The sequence below is a fragment of the Panthera leo genome, chromosome D4 (genome assembly GCF_018350215.1).
Source record: "Panthera leo isolate Ple1 chromosome D4, P.leo_Ple1_pat1.1, whole genome shotgun sequence".
NCBI classification, from domain to species: Eukaryota; Metazoa; Chordata; class Mammalia; order Carnivora; family Felidae; genus Panthera; species Panthera leo.
In genome coordinates this window covers 89,660,526-89,688,333 of record NC_056691.1, presented here as the reverse complement: position 1 = coordinate 89,688,333, position 27,808 = coordinate 89,660,526, and the positions used below count along the sequence as shown (strand labels likewise).

General features: G+C 58.0%; 1 protein-coding gene across 8 annotated transcripts in view; it reads right to left on the bottom strand.

The window, feature by feature from the left end:
* Positions 1 to 27,808, bottom strand: part of NTNG2 (netrin G2) — a 65,818-nt gene that overhangs the window by 8,156 nt on the left and 29,854 nt on the right. For 4 of the 8 annotated variants that reach the window (XM_042913189.1, XM_042913191.1, XM_042913196.1 and 1 more), the window contains exons 5-7: positions 5,857 to 6,029; positions 2,824 to 2,850; positions 1,815 to 1,952 (exon numbers count right to left, since the gene is read on the bottom strand). In XM_042913189.1, the coding sequence (XP_042769123.1) occupies positions 1,815 to 1,952; positions 2,824 to 2,850; positions 5,857 to 6,029 (338 nt within the window). The remainder of the gene's footprint in view (positions 1 to 1,814; positions 1,953 to 2,823; positions 2,851 to 5,856; positions 6,030 to 27,808) is intronic. The other 4 variants (XM_042913192.1, XM_042913194.1, XM_042913197.1 and 1 more) reach the window with 2 other exon arrangements.

The following is a 27,808-nucleotide window of genomic DNA, read 5'->3' as shown; positions in this document are numbered from 1 at the left end:
TCAAACAGCTTTATTGAAGTATAGTTTACGTGCCATGAACTCCACCTGCTTCTTCCCAAGCCTTAACATCCTCACCTGTGGGACCAGGAACTAACGGTCCTATCCCCTCGGAACTGTGGGCTCAGGAGAAGTCCACACTCCGCCAACTGGAGGGACCGTCATTATTAGTGGGGGTCCACGTACATGGGGCCCAGGGAGGGCACAGGCTTCAGCTGCCAGGAGGAGCGATGACCTCTGAGACACGGGCTGCTGGGGTCACTGACTGTTACGCTAGAGCCACCTCCTGCCCCAAAGCGCCCTGCCGCCCTCACTGGGGTCACCACGCAAGCTGACCACGGCCCACTGAATGTTTGAGGAGTGCGCCTTCTCACCACCTGGGTCCCGGGGACCCTCGTGATTCGCACCCACCTCGCCTGGCTCGCCGCCCTGATCTGAGCCTCTCTTTACCTCCCAGCCGTGCAGCTTGCCCTGAACCGCGTGCACCAAATCGGAAGCACTCAGAAAATGGGTTCAAGGTTACTCCGCGTGTGTGTGTGTGTGTGTGGTCCCCACCCAGACAGACCACTGTTTGCAGGCAGGCACAGCACCCGCTATAGCAAATTTTGCTCCCGTATGCCCATCACAGACATTGCAAAATCAAGCACAAGGCCCAGGCGGCCAGCTTATGTCCTGGCATTCCCAGCATGGACCCGGCCTTGACCCCGAAGAGGACCCCTGGGCCAGGAGGCTCCCCTGTAACTCCTGAATCTCCTGACCAGCCCCTGCCTCCTGCAAATGCCGCCCTCCCCGTGCAGAAGGGCAGAAATCAAGAGTGGGGGGGGTGTCACCCTCTGGGTCCCACGGAGGAGCTAAGCCAGATGGCCCAAGAACAAGGGGGACTTTTCCTCCGCAGGTCCGTGCGCAGAGGAAGGAAGGGTCACGGCACCGTCCAAGGAGCGAGGCGCCCCTGCCGTCTCCTCTCTGCTGGGGCTCACTGCCGAGCTCCCCTTCCCAGCCGGGACCAGGGAGACTTCCCTCGGCCGCGTCCTCCTGGCACCCTCCGGGAAGGATGAATCGTTTCGGACTTCTGGCATTTGCAGTGGGCGGGGACAGGACATTTCCAGCACCCCAAGCCTCGAATACACAGCAATCCCAACTTCGGAGGGGAATTCGAACCAGAGAGCGGGTATCTCCGAGCCTGTCCATCAGGGCGGACCCCTAAGAGTGGCTGCTCTGGTTGACGCGGTGTGGGATGCTCGCCCTGGCCTAGCCCTGCCCCCCGCCCCTCCCCACGCAGCCCAGAAAAGCCCAGCAGTCCCTACTCCAAAAACCCGGGCCCAGAGGTGCCCTTCTGCCTCACTGATCAGAGAAGCTTGCCCTCTTGGCTCAGTCTATGCTGTCCACTCCCAGGGGTCGGCTGCCGAGGCGCTGGGGGCACAACAGGGTGCGGGTGGCGGCGCCTGGGGCAGAGCACTGAGGCAGGAGCCCCCCTGGGAGACAGGCTTTGGGCGCACTTCGTGTGGCCTGGATGTCACTAGGCCCCTCCCCCGGTTCCTCGGTCACCCCGTTCTCTCGGCCATGCTGGTCTCAGGGATCCTCCTGAGCTGTGCTTTGGGGGGCAGGAGGTAGAAGGGTCCAGGCTGAAGTGAGCCCCAGATCCCCTGGCTGGGGCCCAGTAACAGATGGGCCCAGATGGCCTGGAGGCCCCTCAGCCCCACACTCTCGTGGCTCTAGGGTCTAGTGTTCTCTAGTCTAAGAGCCAAGCCCCTATAGCAGGTGCACATCATAGAGGTGGGGGAAAGGCCGGGACAGCTGGGCCGTAGCTGGGCACCCACCTGTGGGCTGTGGGGTGCTGAGGGCCCCGGGGCCCCGCGCAGCGGATGTGGAGAGGGCAAGAGTGCTGGGGGCCCCTCTCATGGCCACGGTGGCCACAGGGGCTTTGGGGATGGGGTCCTTCCGGGGCCTACCGATGCCTGGCAAGAGATGAGAAGGGGACGAGAGGGTGGGAGGTTGGCAGGGATGGGGTGTTGGCGGGCGTGGGGGGTTGGCGGGGATGAGGGGTTGGCGGGGATGGGGGCAACGCAGCAACTTCCGGCCTCACTGAGCCGGCCGGCATCCCCTCCAGAATCCAGCTTCCTCTGGCACCTTCTCTGCGGCAGGGAACGGCCCAGGGTGGGCTGTGGCCCCGCTCAAGCATGTCTGAAACGGGAGGTGTGCCAGTGGCTGACTGGACACCGGCCAGTCCTCTCCTGCTAACTCTAAAAGCAGACGACGCTACCCACCTTGGGGGAGGGTGCCAGGATTCAATGAGGTCCTGGAAGGACCCTGCGTAGCTGGTGCCTGGTGCTGTGAGGGCTTGAGAGCCGGTAGCCTGATGATGGACGTGAGGACGACACTCACGCCCACCCCTCCCTTCCCCCCCCTCCCCTCGGGCCTGAGCTGGATCCCAGCTTACCTGTCCCAGCCTCACGGGGCTCAGGGGACTTCTGCCACTGGCCAAGAACAAGGGACCCCCCCCCACCCCGACTCTTGCCCGGCAGGAGAGGGAGACATGGGAGGGGGTGGTTCACCCAGGGGCTGCGGGGACCCTTTCCAAAGCAGCACTAACCAGGAAGCTCGAGGGAAGAAATGGGAGATGCGCTGGCTGCAGGCCACAGCACAGGGGACGGGAGAGAGCAGGCAGAGGTGAGAAGTGAACGGGGCGGGGGGCAGTTAGAAGTGGGGAGAGGCGGGCGGCCACGGGCCAGGGAAGCCCCTTCTTTTCTCTCCCGTTCTTGCCAGGAGTCGCAAAGAGGCTCGGGCCCCAGGGCCGTCCCCAGGGCAGCGGGTTCAGAGCGTACTTACTGCCAACAGCAGAGCCTGCGGCGGCACCTGCGGGGAGAAAAGGAGGGTCACCGGGCCTCTGGCCACCTCCTCCCTGCACAGGAGGGGATGGCGGGGCTGGGGGAAGGAAACCTGGAGGCGATGATCCCACTTCATCCTGAGCCCTGAGAGGGAGGGGCCGCCTTAGCCCATTTTGCAGATGCAGAAATGAAGTCTCAGAGCCGTGACTTAACCCCGGGGCACCTGCTGGTAAGGGTCAAACGCTCCACTGGGGGCTTCACCCGCACCCTCTTCTTTGATTTTCGACTCTCAGGTCCTGCCGTGCAGGTGGGGGCCTTTCTTCGGGGGTGCCACCAGGCACAGGCCACCAGGGAGAAAGCACCGCGTGGGTTCCCGTCTGGGGACATGTGGACGTGGCCGAATGACTCATTGAAAAATAATCGTAGCAGCTGCTATGTGCTGAATGCTTGCCATGCGCCAGGCACGTGCCCAGCACGGCCCCCATGGGGGCCTTTTAGTCCCCACACAACCCCACAGGGCTTTGGGATGGGCCTGATTCCACGGATCAGGAAACGGGGCTCCGGGTGAAATAGCCTGTCCGAGGCCACAGGCCTGTGAGTGGCAGAGGCCCTTCTGTCCGTGCGTGTCCGCGCCCCGGGGGGGGGTGATGGAGGTGTAGGTCATGGTCTGACCGGGGAGTCTGGAGATACCATGGTAAGAATCATCAGCACTGGAGGGAAGGAGCTGATGTCAGGCTTCCCCCCGCCCACCCCCGACCAGGTGTTCTGGAAGAAAGAACAGGGGCAAGGATGCCCCTTGGAACGCTGGGAGGCCCTCCAGGGGGGAGGCTGTGGTGTGGAGAGTGGTGTATGACCCCCCCCCCCCGCCCCCAGTGAGCCCTGCAGGACAGCCAGGGACAGATCAGGGGACCCCTGATCTCAGAGGGCCTTGTAGGGGGGCGTGGGGGCTGGGCTAGGATTCTATTCTGAGGGCCTGGGGGTGAGGTGTGATGAGGGGAGGGGGGCACCCTGGTGAGGAGCGCCCTTTGCTTGCAGAGGGGAGGGGACTGGAGGGGCCCTGAGGGGAGGGCCACTATTGCAGCAGCAAGGGAGGAGATGGGGAGCCAGAGCTGGTGGTGGTGGAGGGGAAGGTCCAGAGTCAGGGGTGACCCCCCCCCCCCCAAGACTTTCAGCTTGGCTCCCTGGGTGCTGGTGCCATTTACTGAGATGCAGACGTTGGGGGGGGGGGGGTGGTGAGGGCAAAATTAGCCTGGGAGTGACTTGTTTCTGTCTGTGTCTTGGGGGCTGTTTTCTTCTCGTTGTCCTAGAGAAGGTGGGGGTCCCAGGGGCGGGGACAGCGTTAGGCTGAGGATACTAGAACCTCCAGCTTCATCTCTGCTCCCGGGTATCCCAGAAGAAACCCCTCCTTCCCTGGGGGGCGGGGTGGGACTCTGGGGAAGCAGGGACCAGCTCCAGGAGCTCCCCAAAATCAAGGGGCTTCACCTGCCCCTGCAGGATGGAGGGGAGAGGGTCCAGAGGCAAAGCCTGGCGTGTGTGTGTGTGTGTGTGTGTGCGCGCGTGCCCGTTGCTGGCTGGACAGAGCAGGTGGCCTGCGGGTCTGAGCAGGTCTGTGAGACTGTCAGTGCCTCGTCAGGAGACTCCGGCAGATCCTTCCAGGTGGAGGATGGAGAGGAGGTGGGGCAGAGAGCAGGGATGGGGAGGCCAGCAGGACAGATATAGGGAGGCAGACTGCCAGTCAGAGAAGGAGGTGACAGCCACTAAAGAAAGGCCTCAAGAACCGGTTCCAACAAAGAGATGGGTCGGGCACCTGGTGGGGAGGGAGCCGGGCGGGGCGGCTGTCAGCGCCCAGAGCTCTGGGCGCCTTTGAAGGCCCAGAGTGCTGTGAGTGCCTGGCAAGTCAGACCTTCAAAGGCCTGTCGCCCAGCACAGGCACGACATGCCTGTCATGGCCTCTCTGTGAGGCCTCCAGCTTTGATCAGCCTAAAGTCACATAAATCTTTCACGTTGGCGGAGGGAAGGCACCAATGGAGGGGCTCCTGCGGGGGCGCCCGGGCGGGCAGGTGGGCGGGTGGCCCCGGGGCAGGACGCCCAGTGACTGGCACATAGCTTGCTGCTGGACTAAGGCTGCTGGGCCTCAAGTCTGCTCATCTAGGGAACGGGGGTAATAATAATCCCGCCCTCGGGGCAGCTGTGAGAGCTGAGCGAGAAGCTGTGCATTTGTGCCGGGTGCAGCGTCCCTACCGCAGCTCGGGGGCTCCCTGGGATTTGTCATTTCATGAAAGCAGCCATGGACTATGCTGGGGGTCCCTGGTGAGTGGGGTCCCCCGACGGGTGTTCACGATGTAGGCACGGATGGGCACGCCCCAAGGAACACGTTCCCGGCCCGGGGAGGCTGAGCCCGGAGGAGAGGACTGTGCAGAGAGCGAAGGCGGGGAAGGCTGCGGGGATCTCAGGCCAGGGCCTCCAAGGACCGCCCTGGAGAATGGGCTAATAGGAGACCCGCCTCCAGGAGCCAATCTGAGGGTCGTGGTGACCACGCAGCATGTGGTGCCCGCGTGGCCGGTTGTAAATGCCCCACGGACGCCCGGTATGAGGGGTGGTGCTGAAAATCACGGCCAGGAGGGAGGAAGGGGCCTCCACCACCCTCCTCCTGACACCCTGTGGTGCCTTCTCTCCAGCCCGCAGGGCCCAGAAAGGGAAGGACGAGCCGCTCAGCTGGGGTTTCCCTCTGGCCGGGCCCAGAAGGGGTGGGGGGGGGGGGTTCGGTTCCTGCAGGAGGCAGGCGGGTCTTACTTACAAGGCCTGACGCCGGCGAGCCGCGGAAAACGCGGGGGCGCGAGTGTACGTGCAGGCACGCTCGCGTGTGCGTGCGCACGCCCGCACGCGTGTCTGTGCGCACGTGTGCTCACGTGTGCGTGCGCGACCCACGGCCCCCGCCCCGAGGTTGAAGGGCGGGAGGGGCCACAGCCTCGCCGGCTGGGGGCGGGTGGGGGGCACCGCTGGGGGGCGCTGTGGCCGCTCGGCCCTTACGTACACGCGTTGGGAGAGCCGTGGGGCAGCGGCAGGTAGGAGCCGGCGCGCCAGGACCGCGTGCGGAAGTTCCTCTTGCACTTGCCGCAGTCGGGGCCCGTGGTGTTGTGTTCACACTCACACTGCAGGCTGCCCTCGCGCACGGAGCACAGGCTGGCGTGCAGGTTGCACTTGCACCTGGGGGGACACGGAGGGCCAGAGAGGTTCAGTGCGCGTCGGGGGCAGGCGGGCAGGGCCCCGGGGACAGGAGAGCGCGGCCAGGAGGCTAGCGCCCTCCTTCAGGACCGCAAAAATCCCCCACCGCCCTGCTCGGCAGGGAGCACAGCCTTTCAGTCCCTTCCCGGGACGGACAGAGATGCCCACCCCCCCCCACCCCCGGTCCGCTCCCCTCGCTGATGGGTGTTTGCAGGGCCTTCCTGCATCTCGGGGCAGGCTCACGCGGCGACCTTGACCCAGACGCTGTATCCTCATCATCTTTGCTCGTGACGGAGGCAGGTTGGCGGGCGGCAAGAGCCGCTCACCAGCCCTCCCCCCGCAGGCCAGGTCCCCCCCCCCCCCCCGCCCCCGCCCCGGGCTGCACCCCTGCTCCCCGCCTCCGCCCACGCCCTTGAGGGCAGATGGAGAGAACCCCCGCTCCCCAACCCCCCCGGTCGGTTCATCCACACATGTATTATTCATTCGTTCATTCAAATATTTATAGGCAACTCATTATTCTGAAATCCGGTAAATAAAGGGAGGGAGTCAGGCATGTCCTGTCTGTCCTGTGTAAACTGTACCTCCGGGTAACCAAATGGGGGATGAGGGGATGTTTCTTTTTATAGAAGCATCCCAGCTAACAAGCGGAAAAGAAAGCAGGATTAGAAGGCCACCGTGGAGCAGCCCTCACTCCATGCACGGCTCTGGGCTCTGGGCTCTGAGCGTCAGCAGCCTGCAACCTCACAAGAGACGGCCGGCGGGACGAGGCTTCCCAAGGGAAGGGCCCACGGACCCCGAAAGCGATCTCAGCCAAACGGAGCTCGAATCTGATCAAGCCAGCTGATCAAGCCGGCTATGAATCTGCAGCAACTACCAAGGACAGAGAAACACACTAAGGAACACCAGCGGGACGCAGTTAGCCAAATCCGGACAGAGGGGACTCCGGAAGTGACGAGCCAGGTTCTTTACCGGATGAACTACAAGGGGGCAAAACTTGATGGGGGGGTGGGGACCTAGACCAAGAGAGGCCTCAAAGGCATCAACCGAAGGCAGGGCGAGGACCTCATCTGAATCTTGGTTCAAACAACCTCTAAACTCAAACAAGCAAATACTATGCTCACGAGACAGTTGGAAATTGAAGACTATCTGACGATCTGAAATTAACGCTGATTAGGCGCGGCCATGGTGTTGGGGTTCTAGTTCTTTAAAGTCCTTATCTTTTCGAGACACATGCCGAAGTCTTTACAGATGAAATTATCTGGTGTCTGGGATTTGCTTCGGAATAGCACGGAAAGGAGGAACGTGGCCAGAGACACCGATGAAACCAGAGAGGCCACGAGTTGCTAACTGCCAACGTTGGGTGACAGGTACATGGTGGTGTTAGTTTCGCATGCATGCTGCAAGTCCTGCGTGACACAAAGGAAGCAAGAGTGCTCTAGATTCTGATACGGGAAGATTTCCAAGGAGTATTGTCAATGTGTGTAAAAAGCACATTGCAGAATGCTGCGTGTAGCAGAATCCTGTTTTTATTAAAATGTGCAAAATAATATATGTATATATAGGGTCCCTGTTACGTGCCAGGCTCTGGGCTGGGAACAGAGAACGGAATGGTCAACAAAGCAGGTGGGGTCCCTGCCCTGGTGGAGTATAGAGTCTAGGAGGGCAATGATCGACACATCAGTGATGGGGGAGGGGGGAATTTCAGGGCAGTGAAGCCGTTCTGTGTGGCACTGTCATGGTGGATGCAGGACACTGGGCATTTGTCCAAACCCACAATGCTGATAATGACACTGAGACTGAGCCCTGATGTAAACCTGCGGCTCTGGTTAATAATAATAACAAGGCACCGCTGCTCATCTGCTGTAACAAATGCAACACATGTAACAAAAAAAAAGCTGTTGCACATGGCGTATGGGGGCGGGTGCTGTGTACAGGGAGACGGGGTATTTGGAACTCTCTCCACCACGGGCTCAATTTTCCGTAAGCCTAAAACTGCTCTAAAACCCGAAGTCGATGAATTTAACAACGGTAATCGTGCAAATCTTTAATTAATGGCAATGGTTATCGGGGCCCAAGCATCATACCCAGGAGGGGGTATCACGGCGGGAGGGGGTCCTAACTTCATCTTGGGGGAGCACGATGGGCTTCCAGGAAGAAGGGTTTTAAGCTGAGGCCCGAAGGCGGATCAAGCGTTTGCGAGGCAAGGAGGAGATGCTATTAATACAATGTTATATTACATGTGTCATTAAAGGCTATTTCAAACGTGGGAAATGTTCCTAATACAAATGAAAAGACCACGCTCACAGAGCACGGACCGTGGGCCAGACCGCATCTCATCCAAGGCTTTAATGACCACGGGAGTTGGCCCCACTGTCACCTTCATTTTACGGACCAGGAAAAGGAGGCCCAGAGACGTTAAGTATCTCGCCCAGAGTCACAGGCTGCCCAAAGATATGCCTGCGACTGGAACTCAGCGATACTCAACTCCAGAGTCCCACAGGCGAATATGGGGTAGGACGTGGATCGGAAACAAGCAGGTTACTGAGCTGTACGTGAGAAGAGTTACAAGCTGATTGTGTCCCCTAAATCCACATGTTGAAGGCCTAGCCATTCGTGCGACCATGTGTGGACACGGGCCTTGAGGGAGTAATTAAGGTTAAATGAGGTCATAAGGGTGGGGCCCTGGGGGCCTCGAGGGAGGAAGGACACCAGAGCTCTCTCCCCACCGAGTGAGGACACCTGAGCAGTTGGTCGTCTGAGCCAGGAAGTGGGGCCTCACCAGAAATCAACCCTGCCTGCGCCCTAATCATGGGCCTCGAGCCTCCAAAACCGTCCGGAAAGCGAGTGTCCATTGTGTAACCCAGCCAGTCTGTGGGGTTCGGTTACGGCGGCCCAGGAGGACTGACACACGCAGCCTCCGGTTACACTCAAAGTACATCTATCCACACCCAAAACACCGACAGAAAGGGCACCTGGGCATCACTGTGGTTGTCCCAGGTTGGGAGGGGATGGGATGATGAATGGTTTCTATTTTCTTCTCTGTCACTTGGCACGTTTTCTACACTATCGTGAGCAGGTATTACATCTATAAGCAGATGACAAACGTTAGTTTAAACCGGGCAGTCAGGCCAGGGCGGGAGGGGCTGGTTGCTGAGCTCACACAGGCCCTTCCTCTGGGGGAGAAGTGGGTCTTCCAGGTCTCAGGGGGCTGTTTGGGAAACCCTGTTCCCAGTCACCTACCTCCCGTTGTTTGTGACTCAAGTCTCGGGGCCAAGGACAGGGGCGCCTGAGTGGGTCTGTCGGCTCAGCTCACGATCTCACAGTCCGTGAGTTCGAGCCCCGCGTCGGGCTCTGTGCTGACAGCTCAGAGCCTGGAGCCTGTTTCGGATTCTGTGTCTCCCTCCCGCTCTGCCTCTCCCCTCCTTGTGCTCTCTCTTTCTCTCTCAAAAATAAATAAACAGTTGGGGCGCCTGGGTGGCGCAGTCGGTTAAGCGTCCGACTTCAGCCAGGTCACGATCTCGCGGTCCGTGAGTTCGAGCCCCGCGTCAGGCTCTGGGCTGATGGCTCGGAGCCTGGAGCCTGTTTCCGATTCTGTGTCTCCCTCTCTCTCTGCCCCTCCCCCGTTCATGCTCTGTCTCTCTCTGTCCCAAAAATAAATAAAATAAAAAAAAAAAAAAAATAAATAAATAAACAGTAAAAAAAAAAAAAAAGAATTCTGATGCAGGCAAAGGCGCTATCCCTGGTGTTAGCAGGTCTGAAGGCTGTATTCTTTTATTTATTTATTTATTTTTAATGTTTATTCTTGAGAGAGAGAGAGTGTGAGCGGGGGAGGGGCAGAGAGAGAGGGAGACGCAGAATCGGAAGCAGGCTCCAGGCTCTTAGCCGTCAGCACAGAGCCCGACGCGGGGCTCGAGCTCGCGACCCTGGGATCATGACCTGAGCTGAAGTCAAGAGTTGGACACAACCGGCTGAGCCACCCGGGTGCCCCAAGCTTATATTCTTTCAACTCCTGCTCCCCGGAACAGCCTGGGCCCTGACCCTGTCGAGATTCTACTGCAGCTCAGAGCCGAACACACGCAGCCTGAAGAAGCCTGTTCGCTCTTTCTCCGGAGCTCCAAACCACAGCCGCGTCCGCACCGTGGGCCCACCATGGGCTCCGCTCCCAGAAAGGCACAGGGACACGGGCAGGCACCTGTTGGCATTGGTCACTCTTCCTCCTGGGGACACTAGACCCCAGAGACAGTCCCTGGCAAAGAGAGGTCCTGTGCTTAAGCTTACCGGTCAGCACATACGCTTCCCTAATGCCAACACCCTTCTCCCCAACCCACCCCCCCCCCCCCCCCCCCCCCCCCCCCCCCCCCGCCCCTCGTGTGTGTCAGCGTCAGCACCGTCTCCCGTGGTGGCGCGCACGACCACGTGACCGCGGGAGCTGCACGGGTCAGCGAGGAAACAGGTTCAGGGTTGCTGTTTACTTTGAACACACGGTGGTTTTTTTTTTTGTTTTTTTTTTTTGAAGTGGCCACCTCGTCAAACCTGGGGATCTGAGGCATGTTACTGCCTAGGTGAGGCGATAAAGTGTGTTCACTTAAAGCAATCATCAAGCAAGTAAATAAATAATACGGGATATCCACGTGCACGAGAATGAAGTCAGACCACACACAGGGGTTAACTCAACATGGATCGAAGACCCACGTGGAAAGGCTAAAACCAGGAAAACGGAAACAGACGGGTAAATCTTCCTGACTTCGGGTAGAGCAGTGGTTTCTTACCCACAATGCCCAAAGCACAGGTAACAGAAGAAAAAAAAATAGATACATTGGATTTCATCAAACTTAAAAAACTTGTGTCAGAGGCCACCGTCCAGAAAGTGAAAAGACAATTCATGGAACGGGAGAAAAATTTTGCAAATTATTATTAATGTAGTAATAATTATTATCAATATACTCATTTGCAATATTTAAATCAATCATTTAACATTTAATTTAAATAATTTAATTAATCAGTAATTGAAATCAATTATATTAATTAATTATAGTATATATTATATACTATTAATATAGTAAATAATATATAATTAAATAATATATATTATTTAATGTATCTTTTATGTATAATTTTTTACAGATTTTTTTTTACATTTATTTATTTTTGAGAGACAGAGAGAGACAGAGCGTGATCAGGGGAGGGGCAGAGAGAGAGAGGGAGACACAGAATCTGAAGCAGGCTCCAGGCTCCGAGCTGTCAGCACAGAGCCCGACATGCGGCTCGAACCCAAGAACCGTGAGATCATGACCTGAGCCGAAGTCAGACACTTAACCAACTGAGCCACCCAGGCACCCCTAGGTATAATAATTAAATAATATATATTAATTACTAGTATATCATATATGCTATCAATATAATAATATATTAATATAATAATGATTATTTCATTTATTATTTTTATTAGTTCTCCTATAAGAGACTTCTATCTAGGGTACATAACGAGCCCCTCCACCTCAGTAATAAAAGACAAATAGCGCAGTTTTTCAAATGGGGAAAGGATCTGCGTAAACATTTCCCCAGGAAAGATACACCAATGGCCAACGAGCACATGACAAGAGGCTCGGCGTCACTAACCAGCCGGCGAACACAAATCAAAATTATTACTGTGAGTTACCCCTCTGTGCATCTTAGGGTGGCTAGCACCCAAATCACAGAACCTAACAAGTGAGGGCAAGGCTGTGGGGAAACTGAAACCCTCACCCGCTGCTGGTGGGCATGGAAAATGGTAGGCGTGCCTTGGGAAGCGGTCTGGCGGGTCTCCACAAGACCACAGACTCCTCCAGCAACTCCCCGTGACCCAGCGATGCCACCCCGAAGTATACGAGAACGTGTCCGCACAAAAATGCGCTCAGGAACGGTCACAGCTGCATTTAGTCCCAGCAGCCGCAGGCAGAAACAACCCGAGTGCCGATCACCAGGAAAACAGAACACAGACAACGGAGTATCATTGGGCCATAAAAGGGAATGCATCCTGACAACCTGCCCCAAGAGGGATGGACCTTGAAGACATTATGCTGAGCAAAATAAGCCAGACACGAAAGGACAAATGTTGTGTGATTCCATTTACACGGAGATGTTCCCATTAGGCAAATCCGTAGAGATAGAAAGGAGATTCATTGTTGCCAGTGGCTGGGTGGGAGGGGAGCAGGGATTCTTTTGAAGGTGATAAAGATTTTTTTTAACTTTTCAACTTTATTAATTTTGAGAGAGAGAGAGAGAGAGAGAGAGGGAGCGGGGGAGGGACAGAGAGAGAATCCCAAGCAGACTCCATGCTGTCAGCATAGAGCTCGATGTGGGGCTAGAACTCATGAACCGTAAGCTCATGAGCCGAGCGGAAATCAAGAGTCAGTCACTTAATCCAGGTGCCCCAGTGATCCAAATGTTTTAGAGCTTGACCGTGGGGATGGTTGCATGTATCCGTGAGTAGATTAAAGCCCTTGGATTACATCCTTTAAATGGGTGTTGTGGGTGGTATGGAAATTATATCTCAGGAAGCTGTTGAATGGATGAATGAATGAACCAATGAATGAACGAATGAATAATAGTTGGGATATGGGAAAATAGTGAAGGAGTTGCCTAAGTGGCTGAAGCCTGGGAACTTGAGAGCTTCCCATGAATGAATTGCCGTCTTCACAAGAGCGTTACCAAGGGTATATTACTCTCACCTTTGTACAGGTAAGGAAATGAGGCACAGGGAAGGTAAGCAAGTTGCCCAAGGCCACACAGCTGGCGAGCCCCACTTTAGGAAGGGCCTCAAGCAGGCGGGTGGCGGTGGCCTGGAGGGTCTCCCAGTGCCGGCTGTCAGACACACCTGGGCCCAGAGAAGTTCATCCCACGCACGGTCCCCCAAACACAGGCACGTCCCTTCCCACCCTCCCTCAGGCTGCTGTCCTTCTGGGATTTCTCTTTGCTATTTCAGAAGGCCCTTGGGAGATGAAATAAAAAAAATAAAATAAAACAAGCATATATCAATAATTTATTGAGCACTCATACGTGGACAGGTGCTGGGCGACGTGCATTGTTAACCGAATCCTTGGGAAAACCCAGAAGGCACGCTCTCCCCATGCCCCAGGTAAGGAGGCAAGATTCTGGTAGGTCAGGCGTCAGTAACGCACCCCAGGCATCTTGGGGGGATGGGCGGGATTTGAACTCAGGGCTGTCAGGTGCCCGAGGTGGAACCTCGCGGCCTCTCTCCCACCTCGAGGCTCTTGGAGCTTGCCTCCTGCTGATAGCACAGGGATGGTGAAGGCTGGGGGAGGGGGCGCGAGGCAGATCCTCCCTGCACCCCCCTCCCCCCCACAGCCTCGGCAATTCTGGGGCCTGGCCTTGGCCCAGGAAACAAACAGCCACGGAAGAAAGCAGCCCCTTTCCCACCTGCCCTCCCAGCGCGTGCCCGTATCCAGACCTGGGTGGGTGGTCCAGACGCCCGGCGGCACCTCCAGCCCCAATGTTTCCCCTGCATCCCCGGGATCAATTTTCCCAAGGAATTGCTTTCTGAATGTGACCTTTGAGAACCATCAATCTTACCAGAAAACCATCACCTGAGCCACCTGACCCCGCTACACAGCACTTTCCAGCTCATCCATCAGGAAGCATTATTTAATAATGAACAGAGGGACAGTGTGAGGCCGGCCAGCCCCACGGGGCCCGCCACCGGCCAGCGATGCTCCCTGCCCCCCAGGACCCGCTACCCCTCCCCACCCCAGCCCCATCTCAGAATCCCAGGCTTGAATTCTCTAGCACAGGAGTGGCTCCAAGAGAGAGTGGGAGATGGAGAGAGACACAGAGAGAGAGAGAGAGAGAGAGAGGGGGAGGGAGGACAGGGAGGGAGAGAAAGGGACAGAGGGAGAGGGATAGAGGAGAGGTGCTGAGTCAGCAGCTTAGACTCTCCTCCAGGCTCTGCTCCTAATTTGCTGGGTGACCTTGAGCAAGTCATTTCTCTGGGACTCAGCCCTTTCCTCTGCAAACTGGAAGGGTTGAATTACATCTTAGATTTTCAACCTGGCTCTCTGGCTGTTCGCAAGTGCCTAACACAGTGCCTGGCACGCAGGGGCCTCTCGGTATCTGTTGAATGAATGAATGAGACCCCGCGTGGCATCGGCACAGAGCAGCTACTCAGTTAACCGCCGTCGCGGCTGGAGCAGCGAATGGTGGCAGGTGACCAGCCTCGGGGTGTTAGTCTCCCCTCCGGGCGTCAGTTTGCTGTTACGTGGTGAGCACCAGCACAGGGTCGGGCACAGAGCCAGCCCTGCACAGACGTCAACTGCTGCCTTTTGCTGACGGCCGGCAGGTCACAGAGGTGGGAGTGTGGGCCACCAAGGATGGGCCGGACTGGCCTTACCTGGCAGCCCCCAGTGCCCAGCCTGAGACAGGCCCCCTCATCTGTGCTGTCGACATCCTCCCCCAGAACCTGTCCGCGGCCAGCAACTCCCAAATCAGCCTGCCTGTCGTCCAGGCCTGGGGGTCCCCACCAGGGGACGTACACACGGTCATCTCAGAGCCACTTTCCTGAAGAGCCAGAACTGGCAAATAAAAATACAGGGTGCTTGGTTAAATTTGAATTTCAGGTGAACAATGAATAGTGCAGGGTTTTTTTTTTTTTTTAGTATAAGTATATCCCATGACATATTTGGGATATACTTATATTAAAAAAATTGAAATGTATCTGAAATTCAAATGTAACCGGGCATCTTATCTGGCAGCTGCACCTGCTGGCCTTGCTGAAGCACACGGCTGGGTCAGGACCCTCCAGTCCAATCCCTGACCCCTCTTGCTGCCCACCCTCCAGACAGAGGGTCTCAGCCACCTTCTCCAATCAATGAGTCCCTAACAAGCCAGAGGGGACAACAAGTGTTGGCAGGCGGGGCCAGGCCTCACCTCTAGGGGAAGGCCACTCCAGACAACCCCAGCTGTCCGGGCCCGTGCTCTGCTCCCGCTAAGGAGGAAGCTGGCAGGCTGACTTCACCCCTACCTGTCCACCTTCGGGCCCGGCTGGGGTCTCTGCGGCCACAAGAAGCGGTTGTCAGGAGGGCAGGGCCACCGGCCTGGGGCCAGGCCAGAGCGTGCCCTGCCCTGCGGGGAGGGCGGGTGGCACCTGGGAGCTGCCAGCAGGAGCACCATCTGGCCGCGGGCCTGGCACCAGTGCCCCGCAAAAATCGTGAGCGGGCCCTTCCCTCCTCGGGGCGAGAGGAGCGGGCGTTTGGAGCGCCTCCCAGACAGGAGGGCGGGAGGAATGTAGGTCAACGCCTGGCAGCCGGAAAAGAGTGATGTCATCTGCTCCTGGGCAGGGGGGGTGTGTGTGGGGGGGACCGAGAGAGGCGGGTGCCGGAGCCCTGCAGGGAGGAGGGGCCCCGGGGTTGGCTCCCCTCCAAGGTCAAAAGCGCCAGGACTTCAGGACATTCTCAGAGACCCCCTTGGGACGTGGGGCACACAGGTGGGGCTCAGGGGAGAGCCCAGGGCCCCCGGCGGTCTTGCTAACTGGTCACCTCTGACTGGTGTCCCCTCACCCCCACCTTGGCCGCCTGTCTGTGTGTTATTACACACAGGGCGAACAGAGAGCAGACTTGCACACGCCCGACACCCCGAAGGCCAGAGCTGTTACAAACCAATGACTATTTTCAAGCAGCAAAGTCTGCCCATTTCTCTGCCAGACAGAGCGTCTACCTTTGGGTAAAGACTGTTCTTTTGTGAGTGGGGGGGAGAGACATCCCCAAGGGCACTTCCCTCGTGGGGGCGGGGCTCAGGCTTGGGGGGGGCTGCCCTCCAAGGAGGAAGGATGTGGCCCTGGGAGGGGGAGAGGTGGCCCTGGGGACTTCCCCTACCAGCCAGCAGGTGGCCATGGAAATGGCTGGATCTCAGGGTGCTTGCTGGCCGAAGGTCAGGTTTTAAAGTGTTCTTTCTCTGCACCATGGCCTAGGGGCCTTACACCTTCTCTGGGGGCTGAAGGGAGAGGTTGCGTCCTTGGCTGGGGCACAGCAGTGGAGGGAAGGGGCGGCTGTTGAAGAAGCGAGCAACGGTCAGGGGAAAAGCTTAGGGATCCAGCTGGATGGAGAGGTGACGAGGGACCAGAGGGACACAGTAGGGATGCTGGCAAGGAGGACCTAGTAAAATGCCGGGCTTTTCTAGTGAATTAGCGGAAGGGGGCAGGGCTGGGTATTAGAGGGAGGGAAGAGGGCTCCTGGGTGCCAGAGACCTTGAACGAGACTGGAGACCCCAGCAGGTGGGACCCTGAGGGCAGAGCCACAGGGAGGGGTCTGGCTTTCTCGGGGCGGGGGGGGGGGGGGGGGGGGCACATAATGTGGATAAATGCTGGTGGCCGCTCCTCCTGGAACACAGGCAGGCCGGCAATTGAGTTCATTGGCCAAATCAAATTTGGGCTTCTGCGCGAAGTCCTTTTATATTAAGTGCTTTAACGTACATTACCTCCGCCAGACTATTGATAAATCCTATTACCCATTATAAAGCCAGAGGCAGCCTCCCAGCCACCGGGGGAGGCTGGTGGAGGGGAGCTGGCGGGCCCAGTGTGAGGCTTGGGGTGGCACAGTGGCTGTGACCAGGGACGGCCTGGAAAGGCTCCCCACCCCCCACCCCCGCCCCCGGAGCCTGGCCAGGCCGTTGACGAAAGATTGTGTCCTGCCCGTGAGCGGTCCCAGCACGCTGGAGGGAGGGCCAGGCCTGGTGACAGGTGTTAGCAAGCTGGCTCTGAGCTGCTACTCCCTTTCTGTTCTGGAAGGAGCTACGGATGGTCAGCTCGCTTGCTCACAGATGAACGAGTGAAAGAATTTGACACGGGGCATACCCACTTGGTTCCCAGGACCAGCCTCACCCAGTGAACAAGCCAGACCCAGACTCTCAGCTCAGTGCCTGGGGTGGGGCTGGGGGTGGGGTGCTGGCCAGTGGGGGTGCGTTCGTGGCCGCTGTAGCTGTGGCAAAGCCTTGGGACTACCAGAGTGGGGGGTCCCGGCGGGGGGGCTGTCCAGGCTTCCAGCCTTCGGGAGCCCCGGAGGGGGGCTGTCTGAGCCAAGCCAGAGGGATGAGGAGTTGGCCGGATGGGAAGGCGGCGGGCGGGGGGAGCAGAGAAGGGAAGGGGGGTGCCGGGTTGTGTTTCGGGCAGAAGGAACAGCCCAGAAGCCAGTCAGAGGGACCCACCATCCGGGCCCCTAATCTGCGAGGCCTCTGCACGGAAGGGGCAAGACCGAAGGGGGAGGCCAGTCATGTCCCCAGATGACATAGTGATGCTGGCCATGCTCTCTCTGGGGGCGGCAGGGGTGGTGATACGTGTCCATGTTAGGGCCCTGCTCAGGACGATGGGGCAGGAGGGGTGGGATTTATCTATGGAGGGGACATTTCCCCGAAGACTACAAGGGGGCCTCCAGGATCCCAAGCTCAGAAAGGGCAACTCTGAACGGGGGAGAGGTCCCGAGACCCCCCAAGTCCCGGACAGCTGAACGAAGGGTCCTCGTGGCCCCTGGGCTCCTGCTGAGGCCTCAGCTCACCGTATGGCCAGCCTCTGGGAACAGGTGCACTCAAGGTTTCAGCGAATGATGTGCTGCGTGACAGGTGCTTGTGGAAGCGGGTTTCTGCCCGTGGGTGGGTGGGGCAGGTACACGCGCGTGTGCGTGGGGAGGGTGCGTGTAAGGGAGCAGCTGTGAATCTAACCACGCTTGATCTGGGACGACATGCCAGAGAACTTTCAGAATGATCCCCACCCCCCGCCTCCTGCCCCGGCTCCCTCTGCTGAGAATAGTCTCGAATCCATTTGCCTCCTGGCCCTCCCCCCACTGTCACTGCCCCTCCGCAGCCCTGTCTGTCCTGCCCGAGCCTGCAGGTCACAAAGCTGGGGGCCGGGGGCCCAGAGCCTGCTGGGGGCTGGGGTTCGTCCCCGTGGTACCACCAGGCTGTGGGGGCTGTGCTCTCTGCTCCGCGGCCGGTGGTAACACTGTCCTCCCAAGTCCCTTGGGCCGCGTGGAGCGTCCTTTCCTGCCCGCCAGACGGGGAGAGGAGACCCAGAGGCTCCCCCTGGCTGAAGAGGGTCGTCCTCGTGAGGGATGCCCCTGTGAATGAGGTTTGTGCCCAGGTGAAAACAAGCCGGATCCTTCCAAGTAACAAGGGCCCCCGTTTCTTGTTCACCTGCTGCAGGTGGGGCCTCGAGCTAACCTGCAAGTTCTCAGACAACCCTTCCAACAGTGGGATCCCATTTTCCAGGCAGGGAAACTGAGGCTTGGGGAAACCGAAGAGACTTGCCTTGGGCCATAAACTAGCAAAGAAGGAGTCAGATGCATATGCAGGGCTTCCCTTGGACACCAAGAGGGCTGAGTCACCACAGAGACCTCTTGGGGCCTCGGCGATGGCCATCCGTGGTTGCCAGAACTGACAGGGGCTCGTCAGAAGTGCCGGAAGCTGGGGTTCTGACCCAAATATTCCATCCCTCAGTGTGTTTGTGCTCTCTTCCCTCACGGGGGGTGCAAGGTCACCCTCTGTCCCCTCATGCCCTAAGGCCCATGCGCCATGGCGCCTCTCCATTTCCAGGAAGAGCTCTCTCCTTCCCGCTTCTCCCCACCTGCTCATGCCCCCATCCCTGCTCCCTTTCAGGGTCACGGTTCCGAAATGCCTTAACAACACCCCATTTTTACCCCTCACTCATTTTGGTTTGTTTTGTTTCGTTGAGAGAGAGAGAGACAGACAGAGAGAATCCCAAGCAGATTCCACGCTAAGCATGGAACCCAACACAAGGCTTGATCCCACAACCCCCGGGCTCACGACCCGAGCCGGAAATCAAGAGTCAGGTGCTCAAGCTAACTGGGCCACCCAGGCGCCCCATCCCTCACTCATTCTGTTTCATTTTTTTTGCCTCCACCCTGGAACCCTCCCCCAGACAGCTTGCGTGCCCCTTCTCTACCACGTCTGTTCTCCAGGAGGTCACCTTTGACCTCCTCCGTCTGGACCCCTCTCCCCGCCATGGCATCAGACACAGTGACCGCTCTACCTGGACATACTCCTTCCGCTTGGCTCCGGGCCCCGTCCTTCTGGGTTTTCTCCCCTCTTGGCTGCTCGTTCTCCGTGTCCAGCCTTCACCATCCAAGCTCTCAGGCGCCCGTCCCAGGCCTGATGCTTTCCGCATCCCCCCACTCCCTCTTGGCGGTTTCTTTTAAGTTAAACATACACCTATCATAGGGCACTGTGATCCCATGCCCGGGCGTTCACTCAAGAGAAATGAAAACTACGTTCGCCTGAAAGCCTTTACCAGCACGATCACGGCAGCTTAGCTCGTAATTGCCCCAAACTGAAAGCAGCTGAAATATCTCAACAGTGACCGAATGGCTACAGGAAACGCAGACACCCATCCCACGGTGCCACACCACCCGGCCACAAAAAAGGCCACGCTCGGCGGGCCACGACGTGATGTTCCTCAAAGGCACCCACGTGCCACGTGCCGGCAGGTAGGGGACATTTTCAGAAAGACAACTGTGGTGACGATAAGCAGATCAGTAGAAGCTGAGGGGAGGGGGCGGGGGGGCCACAAAGGGGCGGCCGGAGGGAGATTTATGGGAAGATGGTCGTGTTCTGGGTCTTGGCTGTTGTGGCGGCCACGTGAATCTATACGTGCATTGAAATTCATGGAACGGTGCCCCAGAAGGTATGATTTTCACTGTACGATACAATAAAAAATAAAATAGAAAAATGTGAAAACGACTTCCTCCTTCCCCTTCCTTCTTCCCTCGCAGCCGTCCACACGTGACCGGGTAAAATCTCCATCCACCCAGTGTCTTGAGACAGAACCCGGGAAGTCCCCTGGGTGCCTCCTGCTCCCTGCCCCCACCAGCCACCCGGTGAATCCCTGACAAGGGCCCCCCCATCCCCAGACGGCCTGCGGCTCCCACCTCCACCATCAGAACCAGTCCGGGCCACCATCAGTCTTGGGAGAACCTGCCTGGTTTCCCTGCCTCTCTCAGGTCCCCTCCCAACTCAAATGTCTCAGCACCAGAAGTCGGATCACGTCACTTCCCTAACATCCGGCAACAGCTTTCACCGAACTTAGAATAAAACCGACCCCCTCCCAGAGCTGTAGGGGTGGCAAGCCCCGGCCAGGTCCCCTCTGCTCTTGCCTTACGGCACACGCACACTGTAGCCACGTCACGTGAAATTCTTACACCGTGTGTTTGACTGCAGGCCCTTTGCACCTGCTGTCCTCCTGCTGGAAATGCCCCACTCACCCTTGAGGCTTCGCCTTCAAAGCTGCCTCCTGGGAAGGCCTTCCCCGACCACCTGGGTCCTGGTGACGGGCCGGTCTTGCCCGCCACCCACCGTCATACTCCCCTCCTAGCACCTCTAGTCCTCTGGGGTGGTTTGTTTCGTTCACTCCCGTCTCCCTTTTGGACCACAAGCCCAGGAGGCTCCTGGGCATGCAGCAGCTGGCTGAGCCAGGCACACGCATTGAACTGTGTTGTCCAAAAAGAGATACTGAGGTTCTAACTCCTGGTGCGTGTGAACGTGAAATTATACGCAAGTAGGGTCTCTGCAGATGTGATTCGGACACAAGAGGAGGTGATACGGAGTAGGGCGGCCCTAATCCAACGTGACTGCTGTCCTCCCAAGAAGAGCGACACTGAGCACACCAGATCGACACAGACAGCAGGGAGGAGACAGAGGCCAGGGCCGGGTGACGTATCTACAGCCCATGGTGCCGGAGACTTCTGGGGGGCGGGGGTGCAGGAGGGAGGCAGCATGGATTCTCTACACATTTCGGAGAGCCTGGCCCTGCCCTCCCCCGGATCTCAGGCTTCAAGCCTCCAGAGCTGTTAAGACGATACATTTCAGGTTTTTTTTTTTAAATTAATTAATTAATTTTTTTAATGTTTATTTTTGAGAGATTTTTGAGAGAGAGAGAGAGACAGAGCACAAGCATAGGAGGGGCAGAGACAGAGGGAGACACAGAATCCGAAGCAGGCTCCAGGCTCCGAGCTGTCAGCACAGAGCCCGACGCGGGGCTCGAACCCACAAACCCCAAGATCATGACCTGATTCGAAGGCGGACGCTCAACCAACTGAGCCACCCAGGCGCCTCACATTCAGGTTTTTTTTAAGCCCACCTAGTTTGTGGCACTTGGTTATGGTGGCCGTAGGACACGAATAAAAGTGCCCATTAAAAATATTTCTTGAGGGGCGCCTGGGGGGCTCAGTCGGCTGGGCGTCCAACTTCGGCTCAGGTCATGATCTCACGGTTTGTGGGTTCGAGCCCTGCATCGGGCTCTGTGCCGACAGCTCGGAGCCTGGACCCTGCTTCGGATTCTGGGTCTCCCTCGCTCTGGCCCTCCCCCCCTCGTGCTCCGTCTCACTCTCCGTCAAAAATAAATAAACACTAAAAAAAATATTTGTTGAATGAACTAACATGATGGTGAGAAAACTCTCAGGAAATCCTTCTCCGTCGGCGAGGGAAAGGGGCGCACTGTTCTCCCCGCGCCAGTGGGAAGACATCGTTGTCCGCGGTCCCATCCCCAACCCACCTGTGGGGCTCCCCACATCTCCTGTGACCCGGCCAAGCCAGGGGCCCCTCCTGCCGCCTGGCACTGAGATGGGGCCACACCGGTCAGGTGAGCAGAGCAGAGGCAGCCAGAGGAGCCACACTGGGCGGGGGACCCCCACGCACCCCTCAGCACAGCTCTGCTCCCTCTGGGTCTCCACGGACGGGCGATATTGCGTTAATCGCGCACATCCACTCTCGGGTGGGAGGCAACGGTTCAGGAAGCTCGGCAGATTCGGCTAAAGGGGTGTGAACCACACCTAACGAAATCTCCATCCCCGGGGAGTGGAGTTCACGTGAGTTAGTTAAAACCCCCCACAAAACCGACTCGACGAACACTGGGGATCCCTGACCCCCTTTAAGAATGGCATAAAACCCGGGGTCCCTCTTCCAGGCTGATCACGCACAGCACACACGACACTCAGCACGTGGCTCAGGGAGTCCTGGCTCCTTAAAGCCCGCCGTGGCCCTCCTCCAAGTCCCCAGCCCGGGTAGAAGGACCTTCGGGACGCACGTAGCCTGTGATCTGGTGTTTTATTGGCATAACGGTGGGCTGGTACTTACACGGGCTCACCAGGGCCCAGCCACGGCTCTACACGGCCATCGTGGCTCATCTCACGCCAGGGTGACCGTCCCCATTTCATGGAGGTGGGAAAGGAGGGGCACAGTCACTTAAGTAACCTGCCCAGGGTGACACCCGAGGCAGGATTTGCACCCAGACGGTCCGATATGGAAGCCATCCACCCATCTGTTTCTTCTTTTTTTTTTTTTTTTTTTTTTTTTTTAAGTTTTTAGTAATCTCTACACCCAATGTAGGGCTCGAACTCATGACCCTCAGATCAAGAGTCTTATGTCTTTTTAAACCGAGGTAACATATGCATAAAATCTACTACTGTGCCGTTTTTAGGTAAACAGCTCAGTAGCATTTGGACGTCACCACCGTCCGCCTCTAGAAGGTTTACATCGTCCCCAACAGAAACTGTCTCCCCACTAAACAATAACTCTGCACACACCCCCCCTTCCCTAAGCCTTTATCTTGTTTTCTGTTGCTACGACTTTGACCTCTCCAGGTACCCCACGTAAGTGGAGTCCCACAATACTCGTCCCCCTGTGTCTGGCTTATCTCGCTTCGCACAGTGTCCCCAGGGCTCACCCCTGTTGCAGCAGGTGGGAGAATGTCCCCCCGCTTGGAGGCTGAGTAACGAACAGTCCACGGTACGTGCACAGACCGCATTTTGTTAACCCATCGTCGGTCAATGGACACTCGCGTTGTGTCCACCCTCGGCTGCCGTGAACACGGGTGCACACGCATCTCTGCAAGCCCCCGCCTTCTGGGCTTGTACGTGGATACCAAGGAGTGGAATTGCGGGACCACGTGGCTTCTATTTAGGGTTCTGAGGACCCCCCCCAAAGTGTTTCTGACAGCGGCCGCACCGTTTTACGTCCCACGACAACGCGTGTTCCGTTCCTCTACGTGCTCTCTGACGCTTCTTCATCTCTTTTTTTCTGCGGGGCACGTCCACCTATCCCAGGACGACGGCCCTCGTGGGGCAGGACTCAAAGAGGAAGCGCAGAAGTGACTTAGAAGGGTGCTCGGGCCCTGGGAGAAGGGCTCAGTTAACATCACTGAAGGGGGGGGCCCACCCCCTCTGCCCCGAGTGGGGTCCCAGCATGAGAAGGAATCAGCCCAGGAAGAACAATTCACACACTCCTTCTCACCCCGGTTCCCTGCAGAAAGGCCGGGGAAGAGACTAGAAGGAGGGTCAGAAGGGAGAAGGCGCCTCTCCCCCTGCTGCACGCGCCCCTGCCCACTGCCCTCCACGCTCACACCCAGAGCAGAAATCTTCCCTCCGAGGTTTCTATTCTCGTCCTAAGTTCCGTCCGTCTCCAGTTACCGGGTGATCAATAGGGACAAGACGTTTGTGGAAGAAGGACAAGAAGGCAAGAAGCGGGGAAGGGGGGAGGGAAGAACACCCGGGGCGGGGGGCGGGGGCGACTGGCCGCTTGGGGGTCGGACATGCCCATCTGGGCTTGGCTCTGTCTCCCCCTCTCCAACCTCCTCCTGGGTAGGACGAAATGCCTACAACCTGACACCCACAAAATCTTTAAGCGGTTTCTATAAGCTCCGGTTGGCTTAATAAACAGTTATTATAGTACGGAACAGGTGCACGGGACCTTAATCTGACACACAGGACCTGTCTCCTTCATCTCCCACAAACACCACCCTGCTTGGCTTGAATGCCTCCAGGAACAGGGAACTCACTCCTCCTTTCCGGTCCTTTCCTCCTTCCCTGGACCGGGTCCCTGGAGCCTCTAAGAATTTTCTGAGCAGACAAATTTGCCCCTGGTCAGGGCTTGGGGGTGGGAAGAGGATGACCCCCGCCCACTCTCTGTCCTAGACCCAGAGTGCTCAGGCCTGGCAATGTTTCCCGTGGCCCAGCTCCCGGATGCCCACCCTGGCCAGGGGCCTGCTGAATTCTCTTAGTCTAGCAGCTACGCTATCACGCCTGAGACAAGACACGAAAATCTCACAGCGTGAGGGGCCCGCCATCCGCTCATGAGCCGCCCTCGGCCACAAGTGTGTTTTGTTTTACCTGGACAGGGGGGTTAAAAAAATGTCGACGTAGGTGCCCACGTTTTAAAAATCACGAAATTTTACGCAGGTATCCGCTACGTGCCTTCTCTTGTTATCGCAGAAGGCCTGGCGATATTGGGTCTCTTGTTTGGGTCCCCACTTCTCCGCAGACCACACCCTTCCCCGTTGTCTCTCCTGGACCACGCTGTCCAGGGATGCTGTCTTCCCCGCTTAAGGGAAACAAAGCTCTTTGTGGTGGGGCTGGGGAACGTGGCGTCTTAAAAACCTCTCCTGTATGATCCTGGCCGGGCTTGGGCTTCGCTGAGCTTGAAACACTTGGGGGTGGAGGTGGGGGCTCTGTTTCTACTCCAAGGACAGCAACGGGATGGTCACATTTCTTCTCAAATCCAGATGTCGCCCCAGATTTGCCACACAGAGTCGGCTGCGCCCCTGCTTCCACACCTGAGTTTCCCCAACTGTGCAAGGAGAAAACAGCTCCCGTCCCCTTCCTGCCTGCCAGGAGCGTGAGTAAATAAGGAAGCGGGACCCCCGCCACCCCCACCCCCACCTTCTCTCTATCCCAGACCCAGGGTGGGCCGGACCGGCAAGGCTTATTTTGCCAGGGTCCGCGGGGTGGCAGGGCCAGTGGGGGCAGAGGCTTCAAGGTGCTGGATCCTGTTTTGGGTGGGGGTGTAGTGACATCTGCTCCTTCTCTCACCCCTGATCTGTACCCTTTCCTCATTCCCCAGGGGCTTCCTCCAGCTGCTTTGTCCCCCTCCCCCCCCCCCAGCAGCCAGGTGCCTCTGCACTCCCCCAACCCCCAATCTGGGTCCCCCTTGAAGGTGCAAATAGCTGACAATCGTGGCAAGGCGGGAGCAACCACAGTACCAGAGACCTTTGGATTTGGGAGAGGGGGCCAGTGAGATGGCCCTGTATAGAGACGGACTTGAGCTTGGACACGCTTGCATAGGCTCTTGGGTGTCTGGTGTTTAGTTTAACTGTGTGATCTCCTTATATTCCCTGACCTCAGCCTCCTCAGGTGAGAACACGAGGTAGAGGGGAGCACGGTCTCTGTAGGGAAAGCTCCACGAGGTGGAGATCAGGTCCGGCTTGCTCAATGCCGGGTTCTCGGCTTAGGGGATCTTAGCGATGCAATAACCATTGGGGAATCAGACGACTATTAATTAAATAAGAAAATGCGCACGAAGCCCTTAGCTCCGCGAGCCTCCGCCAATGTGACTGCAGCAAATGCTCAATAAATACCAGCTACTATTGTTGGCAGGCCACGGGGGCGGGGGGAGGCACTCTGGGCCATGAAACTCTCACAGAATCCCAGAACGGGTTCAGTGTGAGATCCCAGAGCCTGAGAGCCCTCGGGCAGTCCCCAGGTGCCCACTCAGGAACGTCAAGGCCATCATCTGGGCGTCTCCCCGGGCCTGTCTGGCTTCCTGGCCACAGCTGGGGTTTCCCACCAGGAATTCAAAAAGAGCAGAGGAAGTCGCAGCCCTTTGCCGAACCATCTGACCAGACCTAATTAATCGATGAGCCAAGCTGTCGCTTTCCTGCCAAACAGCCGCCTGAAGAGTACTTACTTTATCTGTGAATTGATTGCCGTCCTGTTGCCACCACTATGCCTGATCCCCACTGCCCGCGGAGGCTGAGTGCCAAGGGGAGATGGGAGCTGCCGAGCAGGGGCCGGCCTGCCACCTGGCCAGGGAGACGTGGTCTCCAGGCGTCCCAGTCCTCAGGCTGCAGATGGGAAACTGAGGCCCAGAGAGGGGTGCGGAAGGACAGGGCCAGAACCCAGCCCGTCCGGCCCTGGATCCCCCAGTAAGGTGGAAGGAGGACCACTGACCAGACTCCTGAAGATGGGGGTCCCCTGCAGCAGCCCGAGGCAGATGAGAAAAGCGGCCACACACCCCCAAAAGGTGTGGAGATCTGGTTTCCACCATGATACTGCTAAGCCAGCTGGGGCTGCTGGGTGGAGGGAGGGTCTCATACCAACCACTGCCTCCCCGGGGCGGCCTGAGGCCACCAGAGGCCCAGGACACGGATCAGAAAGCTGGATCCTCGACCCCCGGCCTCCACGACGGTGGCCCTAGATCAGGTGGCTTCGAGAACATTCCTGAGTGAACGGAACCTGCCCCAAGCGGGGGAGGGTTAGAAGTCACGGGTGTCAGAACCACGGGCCCCTGTATGCGCACCTGCCGGCCTTGAACTGAACCTCCTAAACAACCGCTTGCCTTTGTCTTGGCCCCCCTGGAACACACACGCGTGGGCCAAGTAAGATGACGTGCACTCGCAGGCTGAAAACGAAAGCCCGCCCCTCCCTGGCCAGCCCCGCTCTGCAGGCAGGACCACAGTGATCTGTCAGCCCACGAAGTTTCCAGCCCTGACCTGTACCCGTGAGGCTCTTCCCGGGCCCGGGCAGACTTCCGTCCGACGCCTACACCCAAGATGTAGAAATTCTGCACGCGGGTATAGTATACATTTTACAAAAATGGGCTTATCCTGGACACGGCAGGCAACGAATTGCTTTTTCCTCTCATCGGTAACTCTGGGCTTGGGTGGCCTTTCCAGCCGTGGAAAGACGCCCCCAGCGTATGTCGCCAGGCCCATGCGGCCTAACCCGTGCTCCCGACTCCTGATTACGCCCCACCATTTAACTGTCTATCGTCACCACCCAGTGAGAGGGGCGCGATTGTTATCATCCCCATTCTACAGACGGGAAAACTGGGGCACGGGGAGGCCCTTGTCCAGAGTCTCCCGGCCAGTAGACAGAAGTGCTGGCAAAGCCAACCAGCCTGTCCGGCCCCACGGCCATCCTCCCAACTGTCACACCAGGGATTCGCACGCCTGAGCGCACCTCAGAATTCCCGGGAGGGCTCGTGGAAACACAGAGTGCTGGGCCCGCCCCCGGAGTTTCTGATGCAGGAGGTCAGGTGTGGGGCCCGAGAATTTGCATTTCTAGCAGGCTTCCGAGGGAATGCTGACGCTGCCAGGCCCGGAGTCACGGCTGGAGAGCGCCACATGCTCCTGTCCCTTGTGACTGACCCCTTGCTTGTGCAGGGCCCGGGCCTCCCCGAGCCTCTCCCCCGAGTGCACACCAGGGAGTTACAGAGCTGGCTCAGGGACAGAGGACTTGCCCCTGCAGACCAGCGCCTTATCTGTCGGGTGAACGAATGGCCCGGACAGCAGGGGGGACGTGTCATCCTCTGCCATCTTTTCTGGGGAGCAGAGGCTGTTTTCACCTATGATGGTCTTTTGCCTCCGCCCAAAAGTGGCCTCGAAACATCTCCTGCCCCAAAGCTCTGAGTCAAGGATTAACGCGGCCGGTGTGGGCTATCCACACCCCGCATATCCCCAAGAAAAGTCTGGCTCTTGATTTCTTGACTGGCTTCTGGGAGGCAGCCTCCGAGCCCTCGCAACGTCTTGCCTGGTAAGAGTGTCTTTGTGCACCCGGGGTTTCGGGACAGATCAGATCGCGGATGGCGATGATGTGATTTACGGCAGGGGGCTCTGGGTCAAGGGACGGGAGACCCAGGTCAAACATACAGGCAGTCAGCCATGCCTACGTGATCCATTCCCAACATGAACCCCGGATGCCAAGGCTGGCGCAAGC